Source organism: Lampetra fluviatilis, chromosome 11, assembly GCF_964198595.1.
Source record: "Lampetra fluviatilis chromosome 11, kcLamFluv1.1, whole genome shotgun sequence".
NCBI classification, from domain to species: domain Eukaryota; kingdom Metazoa; phylum Chordata; class Hyperoartia; order Petromyzontiformes; family Petromyzontidae; genus Lampetra; species Lampetra fluviatilis.
Window position 1 is genome coordinate 15,748,198 of NC_136285.1, and position 27,850 is coordinate 15,776,047.

Genomic DNA, 27,850 nt, shown 5'->3' on the forward strand with positions numbered 1-27,850 from the left:
AAATAAGTCTGTGTCACCGCGGCCTTACAAATTGCACACGAATGGATGCAATGAATATGACGTCGCGCTCTGCTTTTTGCTTGAATGTTTCAGATTTACTGCAATACGTCCGTCCTTGGACGGGCTATATGCGAATTACTACCATAATGAACCAAGAATGTCTGTTTGTGTGTAACGTGCGTGACATCACTCCACATCACGCCCCCCCATCATTAATATTCATGAGCTGGTGGATTTTTACAATCACGCAGGTCGAGCAGAATTATTTTTTTCCGCAAACTCGCTTTAAGTTTGATGTTTCTTCATTGAAAGTGAATGTAATAAATAATTATACGCAGCAACAAAGTGGATTTGGTGTTTTTATTTATTTCTGCAGCGCTTGAGACAAAAGGTAAGTCTAATTTATGCTTCTACATTATGGTAAAATAGACATTTCTCAGTCATTTCCCAGGTATTGTATCGAATTCAAATTCATTTCAATCCCAGCGACCGAAAGCAGAAGAGAATAAATTATCAGAGCAGTGAATTTGAACAAATTGAAAGTCAGTTATATACAGTGCTAGTGACATGAAGTGAGGTGTTTTATTACGTAGTTTCCTGCGAGAATCACTGCCATTAATACAGTGCTACAGTGAAATAGAGTGAAGTGTTTGATGATTTCGTTATGTGGAAGATTCACTGCCATTAAATTTACACAAGATACAATTATAATCTGCTCAATTTTTTTGTAAATATTACAACTTCCGTTCTAGGACGGGCAAACAAGCGAGTTGTAATATATTTGTATAGAACGCGTGGAGTTGTAGATAAGCGGCGCGAACCCGCAGGGTATCGGTCTTGAGCATTCTCCACTTAAACAGGATAACTGCGCTCCCGCTGCTCAGCGTGCGTGCCAGGCTAGGTGCACCGAGAACAGGACGAGCCGTCCGTCCTGTGCCCACCCAGTGCACCTCGCCCGCTCACAAATACACCAAAGATAAAGATCCCCCGTATTATAGCCTTCACAGACTGCTGGGGCAAGTGCTGTTATAGCGAGCACCTATTAAGGTCGGCACACAAGGTGGGTGGCCAGCACCACGCCCGGCCGCCTTTGTCTCCCGAGTAGCGACATTTACACACCGCACCAGGTACTCATTCGAGGCTGAGTAGGGGATCCCCAGAACAGGTTCACACAATCGTCCCTGTATACCTGTATGGTATTTAGCCAGCCGACTGGGCCCCGCTCCCCATGGCACGCCATCGCACGCCATCGCACGCCCGCACACTCACAACAAAGACAAAGATCCCCCCGTGTAGCCTTCAGACTGTAGGGGCAAGTGCTGTTAGCAAGCACCTATGAAGGCCGGAACGGTACACGAGGGGGTGGGTGGCCAGTACCACGCCCGACCACATTTGTCTCCCTAGTGGCAATGTTTACAGGTACTCATTTGAGGCTGAGTCGACCTAGGGGAGGCCCGGGACCGGTTCAAATAATCGTCACCGGTGTTGGCCGTGAGCGGGAATCGAACCGGTGTCGCCGGGTTCATAGCGCAGCGCGCTGACCGCTACACCACCGCTCCCCACACAAACAACACCAACACTCACGCCCACACACACGCACTCACGCCCCACACACACACCGACACACACACCGACACGCCCACACACACTGACACTCACGCACACACACACCGACACACACGCACACCGACACACTCACACACGCACACCGACACGCCCACACACACACTGACACACTCACACACTCACGCCCACACACACACTGACACTCACGCACACACGCACACACCGACACACGCACACACCGACACACGCACACACCGACACACGCACACACCGACACGCCCACACACACACTGACACACTCACGCCCCACACGCACGCGGTGTCACGGCGTCACAACGCGGACAGGTCGGACCGGTCCCACCCCCCCTCCTCCTCCCCCGTGTGCTGCGGGTGGCGACGTTTGGCTGTCGTCGGATTTCCCGACTGCGGCGGGAGTTGGTTCCAAACTCGGCAGAGGATCGAGAACTCGACGAGACGACGGGGCGAGAGACAAATCTGGAGATGCCGCTCCTGGGAATCGCGTTCCCCGTGGCGGCGTGTGTCTTGCTGCTGTGGGCGCAAGAGGCGATGCAGACGCTGGGGTTCGGCATCCTGCCTCTACACGACTTCAATTGCTCGCAACTGGTGAGTGGTGGTGGATGTTGGGCAATGGCGAGTGTGTGAGTTGCTGTAAGTGTGTTGTGTGTGTGTGATGTGTGAGTTGTGTGTGTTGTATGTGCGAGATGTGTGAGTTGTGTGTGCGCGAGATGTGTGTGTTGTGTGTGCGAGATGTGTGTGTTGTGTGTGCGAGATGTGTGAGTTGTGTGTGTTGTGTGTGCGTGCGAGATATTTGAGTTGTGTGTGCGAGATGTGTGTGTTGTGTGAGTTGTGTGTGTTGTGTGTGCGAGATGTGTGAGTTGTGTGTGCGAGATGTGTGTGTTGTGTGTGTTGTGTGTGCGAGATGTGTGAGTTGTGTGTGTTGTGTGTGCGAGATGTGTGAGTTGTGTGTGCGAGATGTGTGAGTTGTGTGTGTTGTGTGTGCGAGTTGTGTGAGTTGTGTGTGTTGTGTGTGCGAGATGTGTGTGTTGTGTGTGCGAGATGTGTGTGTTGTGTGTGCGAGATGTGTGAGTTGTGTGTGCGAGATGTGTGAGTTGTGTGTGTTGTGTGTGCGAGATGTGTGTGTTGTGTGTGCGAGATGTGTGTGTTGTGTGTGCGAGATGTGTGAGTTGTGTGTGCGAGATGTGTGTGTTGTGTGTGCGAGATGTGTGTTGTGTGTGCGACATGTGTGAGTTGTGTGTGCGACATGTGTGAGTTGTGTGTGCGAGATGTGTGAGTTGTGTGTGTTGTGTGTGCGAGATGTGTGAGTTGTGTGTGCGAGATGTGTGAGTTGTGTGTGCGAGATGTGTGAGATGTGTGAGTTGTGTGTGCGAGATGTGTGAGTTGTGTGTGCGAGATGTGTGTGCGAGATGTGTGTGCGAGATGTGTGTGCGAGATGTGTGTGCGAGATGTGTGTGCGAGATGTGCGTGCGAGATGTGCGAGATGTGTGTGCGAGATGTGTTGGCTATACGGGGGGATCTTTGCCGTGGTGTGTGGGGTCATGGTGAAGGCCTGTGTGAGATGACGGTCTGATGGTGAATGTGAGTACTGGGGTAGGAAGCGTGTGTGAGAGATGGTGAGATGGTATTGGCGAGTGTGCACATAGCCTGGCACAAACGCCATGGTGACGTCACTGCCACTTAGTGGAGAATGTTGTAAACATCGTTACTAGGGAGACAAAGGCGGCCGGGAGTTTTACTGGCCACCCCACACACACACAGAGTGTGACGTTACAGCCTTCATTAGGTGCTCGCTAACAGTAGCGAAGGCTATGACAGTCCGGGGAATATTTGTCTTTGTCGTGGTAAGGTGATGAGGGTGTCGTGGTGAATCCGTGTATGTGTGTGAATGGTGGTGAGTGTTTGTGAAATGTAAGGATGATGGTGAGTGTGTGAGGTGGTGTGAGGTTTTGGGTGAAGATGGTGATTGTGAGGTGGTGGGTGAGCGGTGCGTGAATGTGAGAGCGTGAGATCGTGTGAGTCGGTGGGTGCTCAGATAGGATTGCGAAATGGTTGATGATAGTGAGTAGGATGGCGAGTGTAAGATGGTGATCGGTGATAGATTGAGATGGTGAGTGTAGGATAGTGTTTGCGATTGTGAGCGAGTCTAACTAAACCCTTTAAACCAGCTGTGGCTGGCCAGGACTTGGCAGTAGAGCAAGTGAGTAGGTTAACCCTCTTGTTGGGACCATTGGAGTGTATGGTGGTTGGTTTTCTACAGAATTGGCCCAACAAATCAGTGCAGAGCCCTCCTGAGCAGAGTATTGGGACTTGGAGAGGTTTTTCCTGGTAAGTAATAGCATTATTTATGTGTTGAGTGTCGTTACATGCCAGATGTATACGTTAATTCGTTGCAGTCTGCATTGTGCTGTGTAGTCGTGAAGGTGGCGCTGTATTTTGTTTTGTGTTGTGTATCATGCAGAGGCGTTTTCGTTGACCTCAGACCCATATCTCACAGAGTCCTCGCATATAAACATCCGGCAGTTAAACAGCATTGGTTCAAGCACGTCTGAATGCTGAGACACTGAATGTCAAAACCGATCCAGGATTCGCTTGTGTTGAAGCAATGTTGCTGCAATTAGACTGTGGCCAAAGGAATGTGTAAACAAGCACTTACATTTTTATGTGGAGCGATAGTTGTGGGAAGGAGGCAGATTGTCACCAATGTGTTGGAGAGTAAACCCACAATTTCCAAATCGAGTTCGACGTTTTGCCGATAGCTACAACGAGGCTGTCATCAGGCGACAGCCAGAACCCGGTATGCTGAACGAGTAACTAATTGGCATGTTGTGTTTACGCGACAAACCTGACTAATTGGCTTTGTCGGGTGGTGGCAGGTTTAATGATACATGTATATACACGCAATCTAACCCAAAACACCTCTTATGGATAATATTGGTCGCGAAAGCCAACCTGCTTAACCAACCCCATATTGATCACATCATGAAGAAAATAAAGTCGAAATAACATTTTTCTATAGAAACAAACATTGTCTTCCCATTTGCGCCGGCGAATTGTTGAAGCTATCATTCTATCACTGCTTGACGACGGTTATGCCGTTTACAGATCAGCTCCTAATGAATCACTATACAGACTGAACCCACTTTATAATGCTTCTCTTCGATTTGCACTGAATGTACCATACAGGACCCATCATCGTCACCTCGACTTAAAATCTAATCTAATTTTACTTGATGCAAGAAGAAATCTACATTGGGCCCTCTTCATAAAATCCTTCTTGGCAAAATCTGCACTATACTTAGCTAATTCATTAACCCCATTGTGAAATCCAATAAACCTAAGACGTCCATCGAATTGCCTTTTAACTTTCTCAAGAACAAGAATTCGAATAGGTAACAAAGCCTTTGCCATTGCAGTACGCGTCTCGATAATTTTGCTACTATAAATTTCCACGTAATAAGCAATTTTGTTGAGCTATCATGTGGCAAGGTCGCTTCTGAAAAAGAAGCTAATTGTTTAGTTTTATTTGTATATATGTTTAAGTGATTTGTTTGCCTTTTCTATACGTTGCACGCCTATCGTGTTGTATTGTTTGTTGTTGTAACGTTGGGACCTGCCCCTTCTGGAAATATTTGAAATAGAGCTTTTTAGCTCATTGGATTCCTCCAATATTTATAACTATTCTAAATTGTTTTAATTCATCACTGTTAAGAAAACGGTTGCACATAGAAAAAGACCTGATGCAGGCAGTGATGAGAAGGAACTTGTCACGATTTGGACATATGTAGGATGGACAACAACAGGAAAAATTAAAGTATTGTTAGGAAAAATGGAAGGAACAGCAAAGAAAGGAAGACCTCACAGATACTGGTTTGACGACAATATAAGAGATTGGTGCCAGAAAGATGTGGCACTAAATGAGCATTTTGGCAAAAGAAAGTGGAAAAAAATAACGCAACGTGCAGTAAACACCTATGGGCTATCTGCCCATGGATAGTGATGATGATGACTTCCTACTTAAGTGTGTTGTCAAATTTGTAAATGAATCCACTGTAACTAATACGGTGTGTAGTTTTGAAAGTCACGTGCATTGTACAAGTTCTGGGCTGAGGCATATGGCCACTCGTTTAGCGTTTTCTTCGAGGGTGGTTCAGTGTTACTGGTTAATGATTAACACATGCTTGGTGAAACGGTGTTGTGTTGCACAACATTTGGACTCTGGAAATTTAACCCAGGCAATTCAAATCTTGTCAAACTGCAAACAATGTTGGACATAAATGGTCATATGGTAGAATATATGTATGTATAGAGAATGCCATCGAAATCGTGGTAACCTGGTTTACATAGAGCAACATTAATTACTGATAAACACAATAGACAGGAAGGACAAGTTCAAATGGAGCGATGGTCAATCCAGCAGTTAGTTATTTTGTTTTCTGTAATTCAGAGGTTTACTAGCTTTTCGGGGATAGATTTCAATCAGTGCGTATTGCTGTGATGTGTTGGACAGAAATGTGCATTCGGATTTTTTTAAAATGAAAAACATGTCCAGAAGTACTGTATACAAAACAGCATGGATAGATGCATGCTTGGAATGATACTGAGAGGAAGACAGATCAGCGAACATCACTGTGCATTGGATTGTATGGGCAGTCAGTGGGCTTTCGCAGACTGCTTTGCTACAAGGGATTGTCGCTGTTGGACAAAACTGGCTTAGGAATGGCAGCCAAGTGAGAAGAAGGCTCAAGGGTACATATGCAGTGTTGAACGTATTCATATCACTCTTGGAGCTCATTAGCATGGCGTGGCGTGATAGTTCTTAAAGGCGAGGAGGCCCTGTCAAAGTCCCCAGAGAGCCTCAGGCGTGCGAGGAAGTGAGGCGAGGAGGAGGAGGCTCGCTGTGTTGTCATGTGCGGGTGAGGCCATGCAAATCAATAGGATAGCGTCACTCGCGACATCTCTTAAGGCTCGAACTGACACTCATCACGTGGTTTGTATTATAGTTTATTCCACTTGCTTACCCAGAAAGACTTACTGAATCTCAAAGTTATTTTCCAGGATGCTCCTAGTACTGGTGGGTGATGTTACTATGTGTAATCCCAGTTTGGGTAATTTACAGGTAGATTTTCAGAATTGGTATATTTTGGCCCGATACCAGTTACATTGGTGTTTTAGCTATGGGAGGAAATCGGAGAAACCGGAGAAAATGCAGAACAGGGCACTTTAAAGGGATAGAATGGGTCAGTGACATATAGAGCTATCCTGTTCTTGCGTTTGATGGCAATATGTTCAGGCGCTAGATGGAAATGTTGAGGTCTGCTTGCCGCTAGAGAGCTTCAGGAGAGCGTTTGTGTAGTTTTGTTATTCCCCCCTTGAAGGGCCACGTTCTGGTTACATGGCCACAGTCGCACTGCTATAGCTTGTGTCTAATGTTCCAATCACTTCAGCAAAAAAATTCTTGCTGTGGTTTGCTCACCTGATGATGATTGCTTGTGTTGCGATCGAAACGTCGTGATTTAATTTATTTTATTCTTTACCTACGTGACTTTACCGAAAGAACCAAAGAGTATCTAATGTTCCATTCATAAAGGGAATGTGTTCTTCACCCTATTGACGTTCTGATGCAGTTGATGGTTAGACCAGTGTCTTCGAGGAATGTTTAAGCCAGGAGGTGCGATATTTGGATCTCAAATGAGGTGTTTATTTTGGACTGTCTGTAGTGTTTCACTCTGTTCGCCATTGTTCAATCCTGATCTGAGTGATATTCTAGGTTGGTGACAGGACAAACCCAGAAGAGGAATGGGAACTTGAGTCGGCAGCGAGGAACATTGATGGATAGGTTGTGGTCGTTGGCAAGAAAACGTGTAAACTTGTTTTGTATATTGCATGTTTTTGCAGATATTTGGTGGCAGAATGTTTGCCAAAACAGGGAGCAAGTAGATTTGTGTCAGTTTCAGAGTTCTGGTTATGATGTGCATTGCATCTATAAGTTTTTGTGTATGAATTCCCGTACCAAGCTGGAGCAAAATTACAGTACTCTGGCACTGAGTAGATCAGTGATAGAGCAGCAATTGGCAGCACATCAGTTTAGGGTGCTCCATGTAATCACTGCAAGTTTCTGTAGCAGGGCGATACAAATCTGTTTTATGTGGGACATTAAGGTCAGGCTCTCGTCCATGATAACCCTGAGGTATCTTGGAGTGTGGTCATAGCACACTGTGTTACCACAGAATGACACATTAAGCATGGCATCTGCTGCTTCAATGTTCAAATGGAAAGCACTTGTGTTAGTTTTGGAAGGATTTAGTTGCATTCTCTCGCGATAGAAATATGCCTCCAATAAAGCGAGATCAGCTGTTAGAGGATTGACAATGTTCTTGAGGATTGTGCTCTGTACAGTAAGGGCTATGTAATCTGCATATATGAATTTGCGAGATGATGTACATTACGGGGCACTTGCATGTACAGCGTAAATAGTGATGGTGCAAGTACCGAGCCTTGACAGAGGCCATTGTTGATCATTCTCTTTCAGCTGTACAACCGAGTTGTACCTGGAAAAGTACGGTTGCTGAGCATTGCATCGATTAGGTATGCAGTAGGACGGCATCTGATGAATTTCACCAACTTCAGCAGCAGGCCATGATTCCAAACAGTGCCATCAGCAGCAGAGAGGTCAATCATTGCTGTGTCAATTGTCTGTTGACATGTTCGCATGTACCAATCAGTGCATTCCAGACAAATTCCACTGGGATCAATTACAGATTCCTGACTTTTCAGAATCGGTATTCGATTTTAACAATGGTTTCCAATGTATCAATTGTTGTTTAACATGGTGAGCTGTGAGAGTGGCTTTTTCTGTGACACCTGGGTGGCTGTGAGGCCTATCTGCCCACCCTCACCACCACCATCCACTCTCTCTGACCGGAATTTCCAAAGAGTCTTCAGCTACTCAAATGAGGAAGCAATCATTTTTCATATACTTGGAGGCAAGGACGTTGCGAAAGTGGAAGAAGTTTTTTCTTATAATGATGTTAAATCATGCACTCTGCCTGGGGTTGGCTTTGCAGTTTACATGACTTAACATGATATAATTGTTCTAGGTAATAGTAAGAGTAAATCAGGTACATTTTTGATTCAGCAATCACTAATTCACCCCAGTCACTCACCGGCAGTTAGTCATATCCTTAGTCTTCTATCGCTACTGCCATGGTTACTGTTCCTGTGAACTTGACGCGTTGATTTCTCCTCCCATGTTGAGGTCTCGCTCTACCAGACACTGTTTTGTCCTATCCACCACACTGTCTTGAGCCACCATCTAATACTAACACCCGCCGTTCACCACTAAGGGACGGTGACGTCACCACGGCGCCTGTGCCAGGCCAGGTGCACTTTGAGGCCACGTGAAATGTCGAAGGCTTGCTAACAGGAGTTCTAGGGACAGACCCAGCAGGTGCCATGGGTTGGCTGAATGAAATTAATGGTAGATGCACCAGCTGTACCCCCTACTGTGCCAACTTGCTGCATATTAGCCGCCCGGCGTTCCGCTCGTTGCTGTGAGCATTGCTCCTCTGCCCTCTGTTGTTGCTGGAGGGCGACTGCTTCCAACTGCCTTGTTAGCGTCCTTCACGAGCCTCCTCCATAGAGGCCGATCTTGACATCGCTGGTACCGGTTGTCGGCAAGTCCACTCAGCTCCACATCTTCCTGTACCGCAGTAGTCCATCTCTTTTCCAGTCCATGTCATGAACGTTTATCCTCTATGCAGCCAAACAGAAGCTGCTTGGGCATGCGGTGTCTGGGAATGCGGGCTACATGAAACTGCCAATGCAGCCTTGACTGCCAGAGGAGCTCACTGATGGGAATGTATCCAGATCTTTCAAGAATTTGTGAGCGCACACAATCCAACCTCATTAAACCCAGGATGGATCGCAGACATGCCAGCCTAAATGTTTCTAACCAGCGCCGATGTTCTATTAGAGGGGTCCACGTTTCACAAGCATTAAGAAGGGGGGGCATGAGTGTGGCCGATAAGACCCGAAGCTTCGTGCGGAGCGACAGACCAGGTAGCTTCCACAGCATTACGCAGCTGATGAAAAGATTATGCTGCCCGACTGATTGGGATTGAGACCTCTTTTGTCAAAGTGGAGCTGGTCATAAGCACACTGCCCAGGTATGGAAAACTCTCCACTCTGTCCACAACTGCTCCATCACCTATGGGCAGCTGAGGGGGTGAGGTGTTTGGTGGCACAAAATACCCAGGCAAGTGCTTAGTTTTGGTTGAGCTGATGGTAAGACCCCACCTCTTAGTGGCACACTCTAGTTTCAGCAGCAGGACTCATCCTCTGAGTGAGCAGCAATCAGCAGATCATCAACATACATAACATGGTTGATCAATAGGGAGCCATACCTTGACAGTACCCGGGCATCGATCAGCCTCCCATTGTATCTGTACCAGATGTAAATTCCTCTGATACAGCCATGGAAACCACCTTCACACTGCTGGTCACGCACACTCACCCCATTTACTGACCCACCTACGTGCTCACCCACTTACCCACTCACTCACTCATTCATCCACTCATTCACCACACTGCAGGTCACAACACTTCTCTATCTGCTTCTACTTTCACACTGCTCCACTTTGGAATTCCTACCATCGTCTTTTTTCACAATCTCTTATAACCTTACTCAATTCGAGAAACGTGTCAACTTTTACCCGTCACAACATTAACAGTGTCGTTTGTTGCTGGCCACTTGGAGTTTTGGGCCTGTGCTTGACAACTCGGTAAATACCATGCAACATTAACTGTTCCACGTTGCTTATTTGATTGAATCTCATTACTGCTCAATTTTATCATCTCACTTTAATCATTAGCTTCACAAATGTAGATAGTTGCATGGACTAGGACCATTATCTAACAGACATCCTAGCCTATAAACATCTGGAAGTTCACCAGCATTGATCCAAGCAAGTCCGACTGCTGCTGAGACATTGAATGTCGAAACCAATTGAGACTTTGCTTGTGTTGAACCAATGCTGCTGAAATTATCCACTCCAAAAAGTCTGCGTGGCTGATGGGATGTGTAAATGTACTATTTTTTTTATATAGAGGCACATAATATAGAGGTGAAAGAGGTGTATTGTCTGGTTGGCTGCGTTCCTGTTACATGAATATTTTCTTCGGGTTTGTGGTGGTGTAATTGTATTCAAGCATGGAAGGGCGTACTTCATTACACCTTCCTGATCTCTTCCTCATTCTCTCTTTGCAGGGTGTAGAGTGCACTGCGGAGGAAGGTGAGTTGCCTTGCAAGCTGTGTGCACTGATTACCATGTTGTATTTATAAATAGAAAGTGGCACGATGGCCTCACCATTTTAGAGCATTGAGTAACACTTGACTGATGCTGGGTTTTAATTCAGGTTTCAATGACCTGTGCATCTTTTGTTGCTTATTTTATCCACAGTTACGCTCATAATTATGTTATGATGTATGTATGTTGAACGTCTGCACTGTACATAGCCAACCATGCTAATTGGAGGTGTTGTGTATTCTCTAGTTTTGCATCAAAGTAGGACCCGCATTTCAAGGGGTTTTGGTTCTGAATAAACTCTGTAGATAGGCAAGGGACATAGTGATGTATATATGCAATTCAAGATGAACTTGACCTTGTGAATTACTTTCCGATTTGAAAGAGGGTGATAACCCCTCTTGAAATATAAATCACAGTGATGGGTGAGATAGTTAATTTACAAGTTAAAGCATACAGCAGAATGAGAGATTTGATTTAGCAAATCCTAAGTGGTTGTGGAGGTTGCTTTTTGTTTGTGAGCATAGTCTAGGCGAGGCATAATGGCAGTAGGTGTTGGCCGTGAGCGGGAACTGAACTCGTAACGCAGCGCGGCTAACCTCTACACTTCCGCTCTTCACAAATATGCATGCACACATTAAAGGAGTGAGGAGTACCGAAGGTACGGAGCTGTGCATGAGTGTGTGTCGAGTAATATCAGCAACAAGAAGTAGCTCTGGGCCCCTCTTAAGTCGACTCATCCTCAAATTGGTACTTGGTGCGGTGTGTAAACATCACCACTGGAGAAACAAATTGCGGCCGGACGTGGTTCTGGACACCCTCACCTTTATGTGCTATGCCGGCTTTAATAGGTGCTCACTTATCCCTCTTGCCCCAACAGTCTGTTAAGGCTACATGAGGGATCTTTGCGTGCGTGTGTCTAGTGAACGTAGAGATTTTCCATTGTTTGGGGAGTAGTCGTGCAGTGGTTAGTGCACTGCGCTTCGAACCCGGCGACCGGAGTTCGATTCCCGCTCATGGCCACCACCAGTGACGATTATCTGAACTGGTCCTGGGTCTCCCCCTAAGTCGACTCCATCTCAAATGAGTACCGTCGTGTGCCATACCTTCATAAGTGCTCGCTTACAGCAGTTGCCCCAACAGTCTGTTAAGGCCACACGGGGGATCTTTGTCTTTGTAGTAAACGTGCCGCCCATCAGCTGGTTCGAGTCTATGAACTGGACGCCGATGCCACCCCAGCGCATGAATGTGACGCTGGCCCTGGTGGCTGAATCCACATGCCCCATTCACCAGGCTGTGCTCAACATTACCTGGCAGGTCGACACAGACGGTAAGTAACTTCCATGTGTTATGCATGTATGTGGACCATCAGCACTGGGGATATAAAAGCAGCCGGGCATGGTGCTAGCCACACTGCCTCCTCGTTCACCGTTCTGGGTTTTTTCTCAGAAAGTCTCTGACTCTGTATGGCTATACGCGGGATCTTTGTCTTTCTGTCTTCACGTGCACATACGTATGCATGTACGTTTACCTGCATGTGTATAGGTTTGTGTGTCAGTCAATTCACCCTTAATACTGGGGTCTGTCCCGTGACCTGCCAGCTGGCCTCAAAGTGCACATAGCATGGCACAAGCGCTGTGGTTACATATGTGTGTGTCCACAAGTGTGTAAGTTTACGTCTGTCTGTGCACTTCTCATAATATTTTAACTGATCCTGGGACTGCCCTAGGTCGACTCAGCCTTAAAATTATTACCTGGATAAATGTTTAAACATTGCCACCAGGGATAGAAAGTTGGCTGGGAGGGGTGCTAGCCATACCACCTCATCGTCTGCCGTGCTGGGTTTAATAGGTGTTCGCGAATGGCATTTTGCCTGATATTTTGTTGAGGCTACAAAGGGGATCTTTGTCGTTGTCCGTCTGTGTGCAGCGAGCATCCTGCACCTGGAGGGTGCCGAGGTGTGCGTGCTGCGCCACCAGGGCAGCCACAGCTTGTGCGTGCGCTACGCCTTCAGCCGCTTCAGTAGCTCGCACAACCCCAGTGGACGCCCGGTACGTGTCACTCCAGCCAGCGCGTCAGCCCTAGCTTTGTACGGAAAACTAAAATAAATACAGGCAGTCCCCGAGGTACTAACGTCTGACTTACGTAGAATTGTACTTACAATCGAACCATCCAACTTGCAAATGTTTGGTTGTACTTACGAACTGAATAGCGGAACTATTTTGTTTGGCGGAGCTATCTTCCGTGAGATGTATTGAGTCCCAACAATCCCGAATGATGTCAACGATAGTGAACTGTTCAACTCAAGGTAATTGAAAATTAAACTGATATTTTATTTGCATGTTACTTTATTTTATGTTTTATTCACCATACAGTATTTCAGTATTACATTTAAATGTAAACGTTTCTTCTTGTATGTTTGTTGAACTTTTCTCGCACCATACGTACCCAACTGTGCTAATTCGAGGTGTGGGGCAAGGACAATAAACTAAACACAAAAAGCAGTTCTTAAGAAATGAGTTTTTAATCTCGATTTAAAAGTGCATCACTCCAGTGACTTGCTTCTTATTCATGATCTTAACAATGCTTCCCATTTTTGTTGAACCATCACACACTTTATGGCTACCACCTGCACCCCCTCCTTTCGCACCCCTCCCCATGTGCCCCCCCAAACCCCCTACGATGCCTCCCCTTGCCCCCTCTCTCACCCACCCACCACCCTTCCCCTCGGGTGTCCTCCCCCACGCCCCCCACCCGCATGCTGGCCATGCAAACCCCCCCCCTCCTCTCTGCATGCTGTGTAGCGCATGGCCTCCAGCCAGTGGACCTCGCCCAGGGCAGCACATGGCCATCTAGCAACACTTGTCTGTTTTAATATATAGCACAATAGCACTGTGTTTATCTTAGGAAAGGCTCACTAAGTTTCAAGATGGTTTTTCAGGAGGGTCCTGGCAGGTTTTTGCAGTAGGGGGTGATGCTGCTGCTCTTTAATTCCAATTGAGTAATTTTCAGGTAATTCCTTAGTGTTGGGGTGTTCAGCCAATATCAGTTACATTGTGTTTCACTATGGGATGAAACCATTGAACCTGGAGGAAACCCATGTAGACCAGGGGGAGAACATACAAACTCTGCACATTCACACACGCTCACAAGACAAAGATCCCCGTTATCGTCTTAAGAGACGTTTTGGGCAAATACTGTTAGCCAGTACCTATGAAGGCCAGCACGGTACACGATGGGGTGGGTGGCCAGCACCACGTCCGGCCGCTTTTGTCTCTATTGGCGATGTTTACACACCGCACCAGGTACTCATTTGAGGCTGAGTCGACCTAGGGGAGACCCAAAACCTGTTCAGATAATAGTCACTGGTGTTGGCCATGAGCGGCAATCAAACCCGGGTCGCTGATGTCTTAATGCAGAGCGCTAACCGCTACACTACTGCTCCACTCAATCACACTCACCCACCAACACTCAATATGAAGGGAACATTCAAACTACACACAGAAGGCATCCAAGTGGGGAATCGAACCAAAATCCTTCTTGCTGTGAAACACATAGGTTACCACTGTATCACCCTGCCAACCATGATGATGATTATTATTAAAATCACTTGAAGGTAACATTTCCCTTGTTTTCATTCAAATTTAGTTTACCAGGAATCCCTCACTGAGTTTCAAGACTTGGTTTCACGGGGGTTTTCGCTGTCGGGGGCGATTGCTGTGCATTTCCGAATTACTCCACCTTTGCACCCATTTGTCTTCTATCTCTTGTTTTGCAGTGGGAGTTTTACTTTGACAGATTTGAGGCTGAACCCAGTATGCACTACACAGTGTACATCTACAGCCTTCCCATGGCCATGTCAGGGCAAGATGACCTCCACATTTCAGCTGAGATTTACATGCCGGGTGAGTCGGTTGGTCCGGTTTTTTGGCACTCCCTTGTGATGCTTTGGAGGTCAACGTCAAAGCAATTTTATGCTAGGATCAGCATTGAGGTGGTGCTCATCTCCGATGTACAGTACTCAGCCATTGGTGTAATTTCCACATTCCTGTGATGGGGAAGAGACAATTCACTGTCTGAAACACATCCCTAATTTTTCGTAATAAATTAATGGGAAAAGCCATTCCGATTTACGAAATTTCGTTTTACGTTTTTTTTGTAATAAAGCATCCCTTTCGGCAATCAGGGGATACCTGGATGTGCACCACCACACCCAACATAGTGCAGCATGTGTGTGTAAACGAATCGCATGTTGTATAGTTGTGATCATCACCGTATTTCACGTTTTGCTTAATGTTGGTCTTCGTCCTCTCTTGCAGATTGCAGAAACCGGAATATGATGCTCACCAGTAATTGTGTAAAAACAGGTCAGCTATTCCTGTCACCCATGTACATTGCAAAATATGCAATGGTTCCCCATTGCAAATTGATCAAGTCCATGCAGTGCCAATTGGATGGTGTTGGTTTTGGTTGCATAAAATAATGGAACATTTCCCTTGTTTTCATTCAAACATTTTAAAATTTAGTTTACCCAGGAATCCCTCACTGAGTTTCAAGACTTGGTTTCACGGGGGTTTTCTCTGTTGGGGGAACTTGCTGTGCGTTTCCCAAATAAGTGATTTACTTTGTCTACTTACTAATTTGGATGGGACACTGACACAGAATGACTTGCTCTTCTTAGAATTACGTTAGGGATATTTAATGTCCACTGTGTAGCAGATAGCATGTATTTTTGTCACTGCGAACCTCTACAACAAGCAGCCAAAGCAATACCACCCTCCCACCCATCTGGTGGTATGGTGCTGAATTTTATTCAGGTATATTGCGCAGCATATGTATGTTAGTAGAACTTTTTTCGCACTCTACATAGCCAGCCGTGCTAATTGGAGGTGCGGGGGAAGGGCAACAAACTAAGCACAAAAAGCAGTTCTAAAGAAATTAGTTTTTACAGTGGTGATGTGCTGTGGTGGACGGTATGTGATTAACTCACTCGGACCACTTGCAGGAAGTCTATGGCAGCCAAGGGTCCAAATGTCCTTATGTGAAAACAAATTGGTGGTGAACTTCAACACGTCCAGCATCTACAGCGAGAAGTACCACGTCATCGTTCAGCCGGATCAGGGGTCGCAATGTGGCAATCGTCAACGACTCGAGCAGCGCATCAATGAGGTGAGAGGTCGTCCACTTCCCCTGTCCCCTCTCATCTCACTGGAGACTACTCCCCTCAGTATGCTGTTCTCATGTCTGGGGTGGAGCACCCAGTTTCTACCTTGCTGGAATTAATTGAAATCAACCGAAAGTGCTGAGGTAGCTTGAGGATCAACCACTCACTGATTGACTCCAGTCACTCGCTCACTTACTGGTAGTCGGTTGCCTCCTTATCACTCTTCTTTTGCTTTTACCGTGGTTGCTTTTCTGCGAACCTTCCTCATTGATTCCTCCACCCATGTTGAGGACACTGTCTACCAGACATTTTACTGTTTCCTCTGATCCACCACACTGTGTTAACCCAGGAAAAAGCAGGTCACAACAACACACTCACTAATTCACCCATCTAACCATTCACTCACTCAGTCACCACACTGCTGGTCAAAATAGTTTTCATTTTAATACGTAGGCTTTCGCGACCAATATCATCCATAAAGGGTTTTTTTTTGGGTTAGATCACGTAAATATATAAATGTGTCATAAATCCACCATCACCCAACACAGCCAATAAGTAAGGTTTGTCACGTTAACAAAACGTGCCAATTAGTTGCTACTTCAGCACTCCGCTGTGTTGGAGAGTAAACCCACAACAGTTACAATTTCTATATATATACGTGCTTTAACCCAACAAAACCTTTATTATGAATAATATTGGTCGCGAAAGCCCACAAGTTCAATTGGAATTTCCTCCCATCATCTCTTTCCCCAAGTTCTTATAACTTTCTTCAATATCAGAGATTTGTTGACTGTCATCTATTGGGCCCTTGTTTAGTAACTGTATTTACAAAAACATGTCTTTGCATGAGTAACCAAGATGTGTCAAGTGCCCAGCAACCGTTCTTGTGATGGGAGGTTTTTTATGTTTTGCTGCTACCAAGTTGCGTACAGCTCCTTCATTATCACTGTCTTTGTAAGAACTTTAAGTCATGTACTCATGCGTGAATTTATTCCGAGAACTCCAGTTCCCTGATGTGTACAAAATACTCAGGAATTGGCCATGTGTCCCATTGGTAACACGTCCCAATGTAGACCTTCCTGAAACCGAGTCCAGACTCAGCGAGGCTGCCGTGGATAAATATTTATCATGACCGTTTCAAACTCATGTGTTTATTGGTAACCATAAAGAATAATGTCCAAAACAATCTTGACTCTGTGTTATATAAGGTAGGCCCATAGTCTAACAGCAAGACATAAATGCAAGATTTCATGTTAATGGTATTTCGAGACTCCAAGAGCCCAGGCTAGTCTTGTGTGCACAAGATGTACAACAATGAAGCACATAGAAATAGGAACACAAAAACAAAAATGGCACCATGTTTAGGAAGAAATAAAAAACAGTGCACAAACATAAATCACTATCATAATACATTTCCTGAAATTAAGTTTGCTCAAATTATTTTTAAATAAGCTTCACAGTAAAAAAAAGTTAAAGACCATAAAAATGGATTCAGGCTGATAATTGCACAATAATATAAACTGACAAAGATTTATATCAAATACATTTTGTTTTTTGAGAATGATCCTTGTTTAGCACAAGTCTGTGTGTTGTTTTTTTTCCCTGCATATATGCATGATCCTTGCTGCGGTTTGCATTTGTGTTATTATTTACAATTGCAGACCAAGGATCAGAGGTCGACGCTTTCCGACATTGACAAGGGCCTCCATGATTGCCTCATCTTTATGGAGGTGCGTGCACGAGAGAAGCCGGATGGTGCTCACCGGCGATTCCCCCATGGCTCCCTGTGATCAACCACTGCCCCCTTGGTCATGACACAGAGTCAAAGCAATTTCGGGCTCAAATGAGCATTGAGGCAGTACCCATCTCCTGTTTACAGCTGAGCCAGTGAAGGAAATTCCATATTCCTATGGTGGCGGTGAGTCTTATTGCTAGGACTTCCACTCCTGGCTTCCACAATGTGGTTGCAATTTCATTTAACTTGAATGAATGATGGGCTAAATCAACCCCCCCAACAATAATTCAACCCACAAACTTTCTATAACGAGCCACTTTCCGCTGCTGAGCCAACTGGCTAGTAGATGGGACAGCTGATTCACTATTGTGGATTTGTTTAACAAAGTATTTGTGCTGTTTGTGTTAAGTGCATATACATGTCGTGCATATAATGTTCTTTGTGGTTTGCATTCGTGTTATTATTTATAATTGCAGGCCAAGGTGGAGCGGAAGTCGGTGATTTTTGACATTCACAAGGGCCTTCAAGAGTGCAATCTCTCCGTCGAGGTGCGTGCATGAGAGAAGCCGGACGGCGCTCAACGGCGATTCCCCCACGGCTCTTTGTGATCACCACTGCCCCCTCGGTCAATGACACAGAGTCATAGCGATTTTCGGCTCAAATGAGCATTGAGACAGTGCCCATCTCCTGTTTACAGTTGAGCCAGTGAAGGAAATTCCATATTCCTATGGTGGGGGTGAGTTTATCCACAGGATAACCACTCTTGCCTCCCGCAATGTTTTTTTTTTCATTTTAATCACCCTGAATGGATGATTGGCTGAAACAACCCCCCCAACGAGGATTCAACCTGCAACCTTGTGATTGCGATCCGCTCTCTCTGCCACAAAGCCGCCACCTGGCTGGTAGATGGACAGCTGACTCAGCAGTGTGCATGCCCCTTCTCTCACACAGATCATTCCGTTCTTTGAGGCCTGCAAGAATGACTGTACGAGGAAACTGGTGAATGTAACAAAGTGTTGCTCCAGAGGTCCAGAAGGTACTCATCTTATTTTACAGCCCAGAGCCAATGGAGGAACTCCACATTCCTATCATGCAGATGCCTCAATCCGCACGTTATGATAATTTCCTGGGTTGATTGGACTTTTGCCAATGCAGCTCCCAAGTTTTGTAATGCTTTGTCTTTGCTAATAAGACAATCAAAATCGCCATCTATATTTAAGTCTGTCTTGAAAACTCACCTCTTTAAACGGGCCTCTACCCCCCACTTCTGGCCATTTACCCTTCTGTTTATTTCCTGCTTTCCATACATGATGCATTGGAAACTATGGATGAAATGTGTCTTACAAATGTAAATTAATATTATCCATAGGACAACCACTGTTGACTTTTCCACTCAAGTATAGAAATGTTGATGCCCAAATAAAAATTGCAAATATGTTTGCATTTTAAATTTAACACGTAGAATTTTTGCAACCTGTTACAGTTCATAATTGTTATTTTTTTCTTTTTTTTCAAGAATTGTCAACTACATCCCCATGTACAGGTAAATATACTATTCAGATGCGTGTTCACATAAAGCGACCGTAGAGAAGCAGTTTGTCTCAAGATAAATCAATAGACCATACACTTCCTTCCTACATCCGTCTCCACATCTCATCAGCAATACGGACTTCTGGGGGAGGGTGGGAAATATTTCAGCAGCATTGGTTTAATACATGCAAGGTCATGACTGGTTTTGACATTCATTGTCTCTCATTACCAGTCAGGCTTGCTTCAAACAATGCTGGTTAACTGCCTCTAGATATTGGTCCGAGTTAGACGCAAAATATAATATATATAAGTATGCTGCTGTCATGATGCAATCCCAGGAGTCCGTGTGGCTGATGGAATGTGTAAACATATAATTTTACTTTCTACGTGTGACGCGAAATATATGAAGAAGGCAAATTTATCATGCAATTTACCTCAACAAAAAAGCAAACTACAGTTGATTGGGCATTGCTCATCGATCTCGATGCCCAGCGAAACATCATGGAACATTTTCTATTTGTTTTATATTTAGAATTCACACATAAGCTGAGATATGAAGGTACATTTATACAAAGTTTTTTTTTAAGGCATCACTTGGTATTTAAATACACGTTGTAATTACGGTGACCACTGTCATTCTTTCTTTCATGTGGCTGTTGTAGATGCAAAGCAACAACTTCAATTTCACATTCGGGTGGTCAAGCCAAATAACCGTGTCAGCAGCAGCGGAATATATTGCTGTAATGTCTCATTAATAACTTTTTGTTTCATTAATCGCTTTTGCCATTATGAATTATATTTTCCATGTCAGTTCCATTCGAAATGAAAGGCATTGTCCTGACTGGTGTGGCGGTCCTTCTGCTGTGTCTTCTTCTCATCGCCGTCATTGTCTGGAGAAGTGAGGAGACACTGCAAATTACAAAAACTCAACACATTTGTCAATAACATAGTGCCCTTAAAAAGACAAATATAGAATAGGGTGACGTGGCTGGCATATCACATAGAGTCCAGAGAGATGGAGCGCATAAGAGTTGGAAACTGCACTATACAAAATTTACATGATAGGGCACTTATAAAAAATTATCTTAAGAATTTTTTCCATTAAGTCTTGGCATGTGCACAGTTACCCATGGGATATTGAGTAACAGCCAAACCCTTAAAAAAGTATGTGTAAACTAATTTCTCGTAAAAATCATAAAAACCTGCTGGCTAATTGCATCATGGGTTTCTGTGTTGCTCTCATTGAGGACCCATTGGTGTTGTACATGTGCACCAAATTTGAAAATTAATAGTATATTCTGTATCTGCTGTTGGATGAAATGTTCTACCACCACTTCTGTAGTTGTACACCTGCCTACTTATACCTATACTTGAGGGTTGCATAATTTTGAATATGAATGATGTTTTATTTAATTTATCCAAAATATTTCACCTGGGATATCCCTTGAGATGGAAAAACCCTAACCCAAGGGTGTCCAGGATGCTAGTTGACACACCTTACCGTATACAGTATGCATTTGTACAGTGAGGTAATGGTTTTGACTAGCTAATTGTTTAACCATACTAACCTCTGATTTGCATGTCTACATGTTTAGTTTAGTTTCTATAATTGTAATTATTTGTTTCAAGTGATACCCACATGCATTGTCTATGCTTGTTTGCAGAAAAAGTAGCATCTAACCTTCCAAAATCGAACTTTCCTCGAATCCCACTTGGTACGTATTTATGTTTAACTTCTTTCTCACCGTACGTAGCAACCCGAGATAATCGGAGTTACAATGTTTTTATTTATCCAGGAAAGCCTTCCTGAGTCTCTAACTTGTATGGCGTTCCAGACGGCCATGTTATTAAACAGTGTCTTTGACACGTTATTAAACGGTGTTATTGAGACGTGTTATTAACGGTGTAATTTACACGTGTCTCAAAACGGTGTCATTGACACGTCTTATTAAACGGTATAATTGATACGTGTGTGTTTTCGTTTGTGCACATTCACCACTGGCAAGTCACTTGTTTTGTTTGTTTGTTTACTAAACGTTAGTAGTTCAGTTAAGAAAGACAAAGTGAGTACTTACTGAAATGAGCATTGAGACATTGCTCATCTCATGTTGGTACCCCTGAGCCAGTGGTGAACATTTCATATTCATTTGGCAGAGGCAAGTCTCTCTGTAGAAACACCATTGTTGACATTCTGCACAAAGTGGCACTCATTTGCTTGACCCTCGAAGGATGATGGACTGAGTCTACCCCCAACCAATATTTAAACTCACATGCTTCCAATTACACACCACTGACTCGCTGGCTAAATGTAAAATGTAAAAAGTGAAAATTAAAAAGTAGTAATTTACATGGGAAGAGTTGAAAAATTCAATTCAGTTAGGAAACCAACGTTTTGTGATGCCTTTGCTGGATGGACAAGGTCGATGATCATCTGTGTCACATGTGGGTTATATGTGCAATATTTAAATATTTAAACAATGTTATGCCACTTAACATGCCGATTATCAGCTTGACAACTATAGAGCATACCTAATCAACTAAACAACTGTTGTCTTGTTCCAGGCCCAGATGAAGATAAATGTGAGTTGTTGGACACAGTGTGGCAAATCAATATGAAGCTTGAATTCCTGTTTTTGTTTTGCTGTAAAAAAAACTTGATTGGTATTTTCATTTCTGTTATAGCCAAATATATCATAGATAAAGGTTATGTTTTAATTATTATAATTAAATACTAATGTTTGATAATATTCATCATTAAAAAGACGTAAGGTAGCATTAGCACCAGGTCTATGTTGCTACTCATGTTAAATAATGGAATACTTTTACACAAACAGCTTAGCTTTGTGTCATCCTCAGTGCAAAGATTCAAATGCAAATCAAAATCATTATCATCCCTCCGTACTTGGTATTGAAAGACATACATGATGTATGTAATTTAATTCCTAAAAATATACAGAGACAATTTGAATATTTACCAAAAACTGGTGTGTGATAAATGGTGGTTATATCAAAATATATCCTTTATTATCACTTTCTCGTTTGTCACTATAGATGAACGAAGAAAGTGTACATGAGTCTGCAGTATTTCACGTACATAGTGTGTACTCCATGAAATAGCTGTGTTTTGTCACCTGTGTTATCAAAGCAAACAAACAAAATCGGGCCGTGTTGGTCGAGAATGAAAATCAGTGTAGCCAGTGGTCTAAATGGTTGAAACAGATTCCTCCGGCAGCCCGTGTTTATTGCCATTTCCCCCTCCGGAGACATTGGGGTGTAGCAATAGGAATCGTTGTGGAAAGTGCCGGTAGACGTTGGGCATCCAGCTCTAACACTCGCACTGTTTCACGTACAGCTCACGCTCGCGATGTTTCATGTACGGCAGTCACAAACACCTTCTTGGTTCTTTCGGTAAAGTCACGTAAAATGGAAATGATAAAATAATAAAATAAAACATAATAAAATAATTCTCACGATGTTTCGGCCACAATGCAAGCAGCCATCCTCAGGGGGAGAACAGGTCTGTCGAGGAGACAGAGTCCCCCTGAGGACGGCTGCTTGCGTTGTGGCCGAAACATCGTGAGAATTGTATTTTATTATGTTTTATTTTATTATTTCCATTCTACGTGACTTTACCGAAAGAACCAAGAAGATGAATCCCTGCAGTCACGAAAGCTTTAAATCGAAAGTCACAAACATGTTACTGCTTTGTTTTTCAGCTCCCCGCCATAAAGTTCTGCTGCTCTACTCGATGGACCACAATTTGTATAAGAATGTCATCTGCTCTCTCGCCTCGTACCTACAAGGTTTCTGTGGCTTTGAGGTGATCCTTGACCAGTTAGAGACGAAGAACATCGCTCAGATGGGTAACATGAACTGGCTGCAGGCACGAAAGACTGAGATGGAAGGCCCTGGAAACATGATCATGGTCGTGTGTTCTCGAGGAGTGATGGTCAAGTGGCGGAGAGCCATGTTTAAGGAAGGAGGAGAGGCCTCCAGCAGAGAAAACGATTGCCTCATTGGTGACATGTTCACTCCAGCACTTGGCCTCATTGCCAACGACTTCAAAAACCCCAATGCTGCCAGAAACAAATACATTGTAACTTACTTTGAGGAGTTCAGCAGTGAAGACGATGTGCCTGAGATATTACGCATGGCGCTGCAATATAAGCTTATGACCAACATGCGAGATGTGTACTTCAGGATCTGCGGGAAGGAGCAATGCGGGCCAGGGGTGGTCTGCAGAGCCAATGGCATCTCCGAGGACGACTATCACACCAGTACCACAGGGAAACATCTCTATGAAGCTATTAACAAATTTAAAATGTTCCAGAAATCCAATCCCACTTGGTTTGAGAAGCTGGATGATATCCCATCTGAATCCATGGTTCACATAAGAGATGAGGTGGAGAGAGATGGTGCGATGCAACACTGCTTGCATGCAAACCTCCCTGAATTAGGTTATGAAAGTAAAATTGATCTGGCTTTGTCACGAGATATCATGCAGTCTCACCTGGTGAAGCCATCCTTACCAGACAACACAAGTGCATCACCAGCACTGGCTCAGTCAGATCGCTTCTCCAGACCATTTGTTGATCAGTGGCCGGCATTCAGAGGGCATCAGAATAACTACTCTGCTTGGGAACAGCAGCACATCCTGGCATCAAATGTTCAGAGCTCCCTCGATGCCAGACCCAGGAGTGAGGGCTATCACTCTTCAGGTTCAGAAAATGGCCGCTGTTCGACGCCGCTGACCTTGGACTCATCGCACGACGGCCGGGCGATTGAGCCTGCACATTTACGAAATGACCTCCAAGAGTTTGACGAGAATGCCGCCCTTGTCGATAACACAGGCCGCAAAGTCGGATCGCCCTCGGTCGACAATAAGGACAGTGGAATAGATGGGTTGAGTGCGGATGTGGAATCCTGCAATGCGCCTGGCTCGATGATGAAACTCCTGTACGAGTTTCAGAAGATAAACCTCAGTGAGCATCTGAAGGACCTGCGGATACCTGGCACTACCTCTGTGCCAGGCGTCCATGTGGGGCCGGCTATGACAGACAAAATGGCGCAAGAGACGATGTTATAAGTGTGACTGAAATTGAGGTCATCGCGCCACTTGATGTATTTATGTTGAACTTCTTTTGCATGGTACATAGCCAACCGTGCTCATCGAAGGTGCGGGATACTGAATCTACAGTGGCTTAAAGCAACATGAACATTGTACACAACACCAACAGGACTTCAGTAGAATGACCTACTAATTGATGTTGCTCTGATCAAGCGATTGGCAAATACGAAGACATCAAATTAAGCCGTCAAGAAATATAGTGATCTAGTGGAAAGATGAGCAATCGTAATGACTGGTCACAGTGAACTCTTTAACTGATGGTGGATAACTGCAACTTTCTATATTTTGTACTCAGGTGAAGTGATCTAAAACTAATATGTTATATTACATGTGCCGTGTAAAGTATGCACACACGTTAACAGTTGTTTCAGAACACACCTCTCACTTAAGCATTGCTCTGTAGTCTGCAAATATGTCTAAGCTGCTGCATGCCCTGGTGTAATCAATGAGACGGGGCCTCCTGTCAAACTTGTCCCCCCTCGTGCATCTCTGTAGCCCCCGGCGAGACCGATACAGCTGCAACCACCTGCAAACGCAACAATCTGCTTCCATGCCTATACAATTGTAAATACTGTCCACGCGGAAAGCTTAAATAATGTATCAAAACCATTGTTTATTCCTACAATCACAAATGTTTCAGTTAGTGATGTTTAAAAGTTCTATAAATTGAAATGTTATGTGTAAGTTTTGGAATTCAATGGCAGATGGATTTAAAATGTACTTATGAAGGGACAATATTAAAAATATCTGCTGATAAAAAAAATTACCAATTATTATTTTGAAGGCATGATGTTATGGGTTTTAAATGTTTCTTGTATAATTCTAAAACTGAATATTTAAGTTATCGTAGGTGACAACATACATCTGATTTACAATAATTGTGTACAGTCATAAAATAAAATAATGCAAAGAAAAGTGTGCCACTGTGCTGACAATTTTTTTATCGTCATAATATTTCCAGAACCCTACATCGTACGTCCAGATTCAAGCCATATACCATTCGACTCATCTCATTGAGTAACGTTTAAAGGTATACAGAACACATTTTTATATGCCAAGTTGCTTTTTGACTTGTCAACCTCAGGAGTCTCAATTCCATTGCAGGGAATCCCAAAACCACACTCCGGGTTAGGGGTTCGGGGTTATCGCAGGGGTGGGCAAACTTTTTGACTCGCGGGCCACAATGGGTTCTAAAATTTGACAGAGGGGCCGGGCCAGGAACAGATGGAAGGAGTGTTTGTGTGAACTAATATAAATGACATGTAAAACTCATTACATGAAAGGATTTGGCCTTTAACAGGTAGCAAAGCATTTATTTGCAAGGCAATTTAACAAATTGCACGAACATGAACAATACAAAAACATGTCGTAACGTGACTGATCAAACATGAAAACATCTGAGGCCTGCGCCAAACCAATTACCTCAATTGAACTTATTTATTATCTACATTAACAGGTTAGAGCAGCCACGCAGGCTGTGTCGGAGATTTGGCTCCAACCTCGCTGCAGCAACACATAATCAGTTTCAGTGGGAACAGTGTTGTTGATCTCCCATTTTTGCCAGTGCATCCAAGTCTGGAGTTATTTTGGTTGTGGCAATTCTCAGGATAGATCTGAGGTGCTGATCCGTTAACTTTGATCTGTGACGGGCTTTGTTGGCGTTCATGACGCTGATTGTCTGCTCACACACATAAGTCGAGCCAAACAAAGTCAGTATCTTCTATGCAGTCCTCCGGAGGTTTGGAAACGTGGCTCTGTTAAGTGAAGCATAAAAGTCATTCAGTTTAACTTCTCCTTTAGGACGGAGTCAGACTGAAGATCTATCAGTTCCAACTGCAGCTCCTGTGGTGCTGTTTCAGGGTCTTGTGACAGGGGACAGGTCACCAGCTGAAGTGACTGTTCAATGTTTTCGAAATCAGAGAACCTACGGCAGAATTCTCCGTGCAGGTCCTCAAGTGATTTGCTGTATTTTTTTGCGTTTCGCGGTGCCTCTTCCTGCATGGCAAGTGTGGGGAAATGAGCAAAAGATTTGTTCGCAATTTGTCCGGAGAACAAAGTGAGCTTGGATTTGAAGGCTTTCACATGTTTGTACATGTCGTGAACAAACTGATCTTTCCCCCGCAGTTTCACATTCAGCTCATTCATGTGTGAAAATATGTCCACAGCAAACGCAAAGTCACTAAGCCAGTTCTTGTCGCTTAGCTCAAGGAATTCGTCAGATTTCCCCATCAACTCCAAAAATGCGATGATGTCCTCTTTCAGCTCCCACACTCGTAACTCTTTCCCCAAACTTAACCAGCGGACACGAGAGTGGTACAGCAAGTCCTGATGATCCGCATCAGTTTCCTCCAGGAACGTAATAAACTGACGGTGCTGAAGTCCACTTGCTCGTATAAAGTTCACAAGTTTTACGACTGGATTCGCGACATGATTAAGCTGCAATACAGACTTACACAGGGATTCCTGATGGATGATGCAGTGAAGGAAAATAAGATCCTGGACAGGGTTTTCCTCTTTCACTTTATCCTGGATTCTTTTCAGCAGCCCAACATTTTTCCCAGTTAAATTTGGCGATCCATCCGTTGTGACATTGACAAGTTTACTCCAAGGTAGCGTCATTTTTTCGATAACAGCAGATACCTGGATATACAAGTCCTCTCCCCGCGTTGTTCCTTTCAGGGACTCCATGGTAAAAAAACTCCTCTGTTATCGCAAAACTGTCGTCAATGCCTCGGATAAAAATGAGGAGCTGAGCAGTGTCTTTTACGTCCGTACTTTCATCCAGTGCTAGTGAATATAATTCAAAGGAATCAGACTTTTTGTTTAATTGACTGGCTATATTTTTATCAATCAGTTCCACACGGCGAGTCACAGTCATGCGTGATAAACTGTTATTTTTTGGCAGTGCTCTCTTCATTGTTCAGCCAGCATTGGTATAAACATGGGCATTTTCGTTCTTTTGTCTATCATGTGTATCAGACCTCCCCTCCCCCCTCTCTGTCCATTGTGTTGGCGTGTGCAGCAGCAACCGCGTCCAAGCCGTAGTCCATTGTTTTGGCCCCGCTCCCTCCCCCTCCCGATGCGTTGTACTTAGCACTCCGTGCTGTCTTTGAGCCCCGCCCCCCTCCCTCCCGATACGTTCCTTTCATTGGCTACCACATTCTGATGAGCCCCCCCCCCTCTCCTCCCCCCTTCAACTTGCTTATAAGGGATTACTTCTTGAATCATTGCCTCACTTGATGCAGCTAATTCGGCTGTGACGGTCCCACCTGATGACGGAGACTTGTGTTGCCTCCGAAACGTTGTGATTTTTGTTTTTTTTTATTTAATTTTATTTTCATTAATTTTGATGTTTTACCTACGTGACTTTACCGAAAAAACCTAAG

General features: G+C 44.3%; 1 protein-coding gene across 1 annotated transcript; it reads left to right on the top strand.

The window, feature by feature from the left end:
- The first annotated feature begins 1,956 nt into the window (after positions 1-1,956).
- LOC144934712 (interleukin-17 receptor A-like) lies at positions 1,957-25,028 on the top strand. Its single transcript, XM_078860760.1, has 15 exons — positions 1,957-2,190; positions 10,871-10,895; positions 12,088-12,237; positions 12,837-12,958; positions 14,686-14,812; positions 15,227-15,274; positions 15,913-16,076; positions 17,733-17,801; positions 18,283-18,354; positions 18,758-18,842; positions 19,323-19,349; positions 20,148-20,234; positions 21,001-21,051; positions 21,899-21,916; positions 23,053-25,028. The coding sequence occupies exons 1-15, from the start codon at positions 2,068-2,070 to the stop codon at positions 24,420-24,422; spliced, it is 2,538 nt and encodes an 845-aa protein (XP_078716886.1). The 5' UTR covers positions 1,957-2,067; the 3' UTR covers positions 24,423-25,028.
- Positions 25,029-27,850: the final 2,822 nt, after the last annotated feature.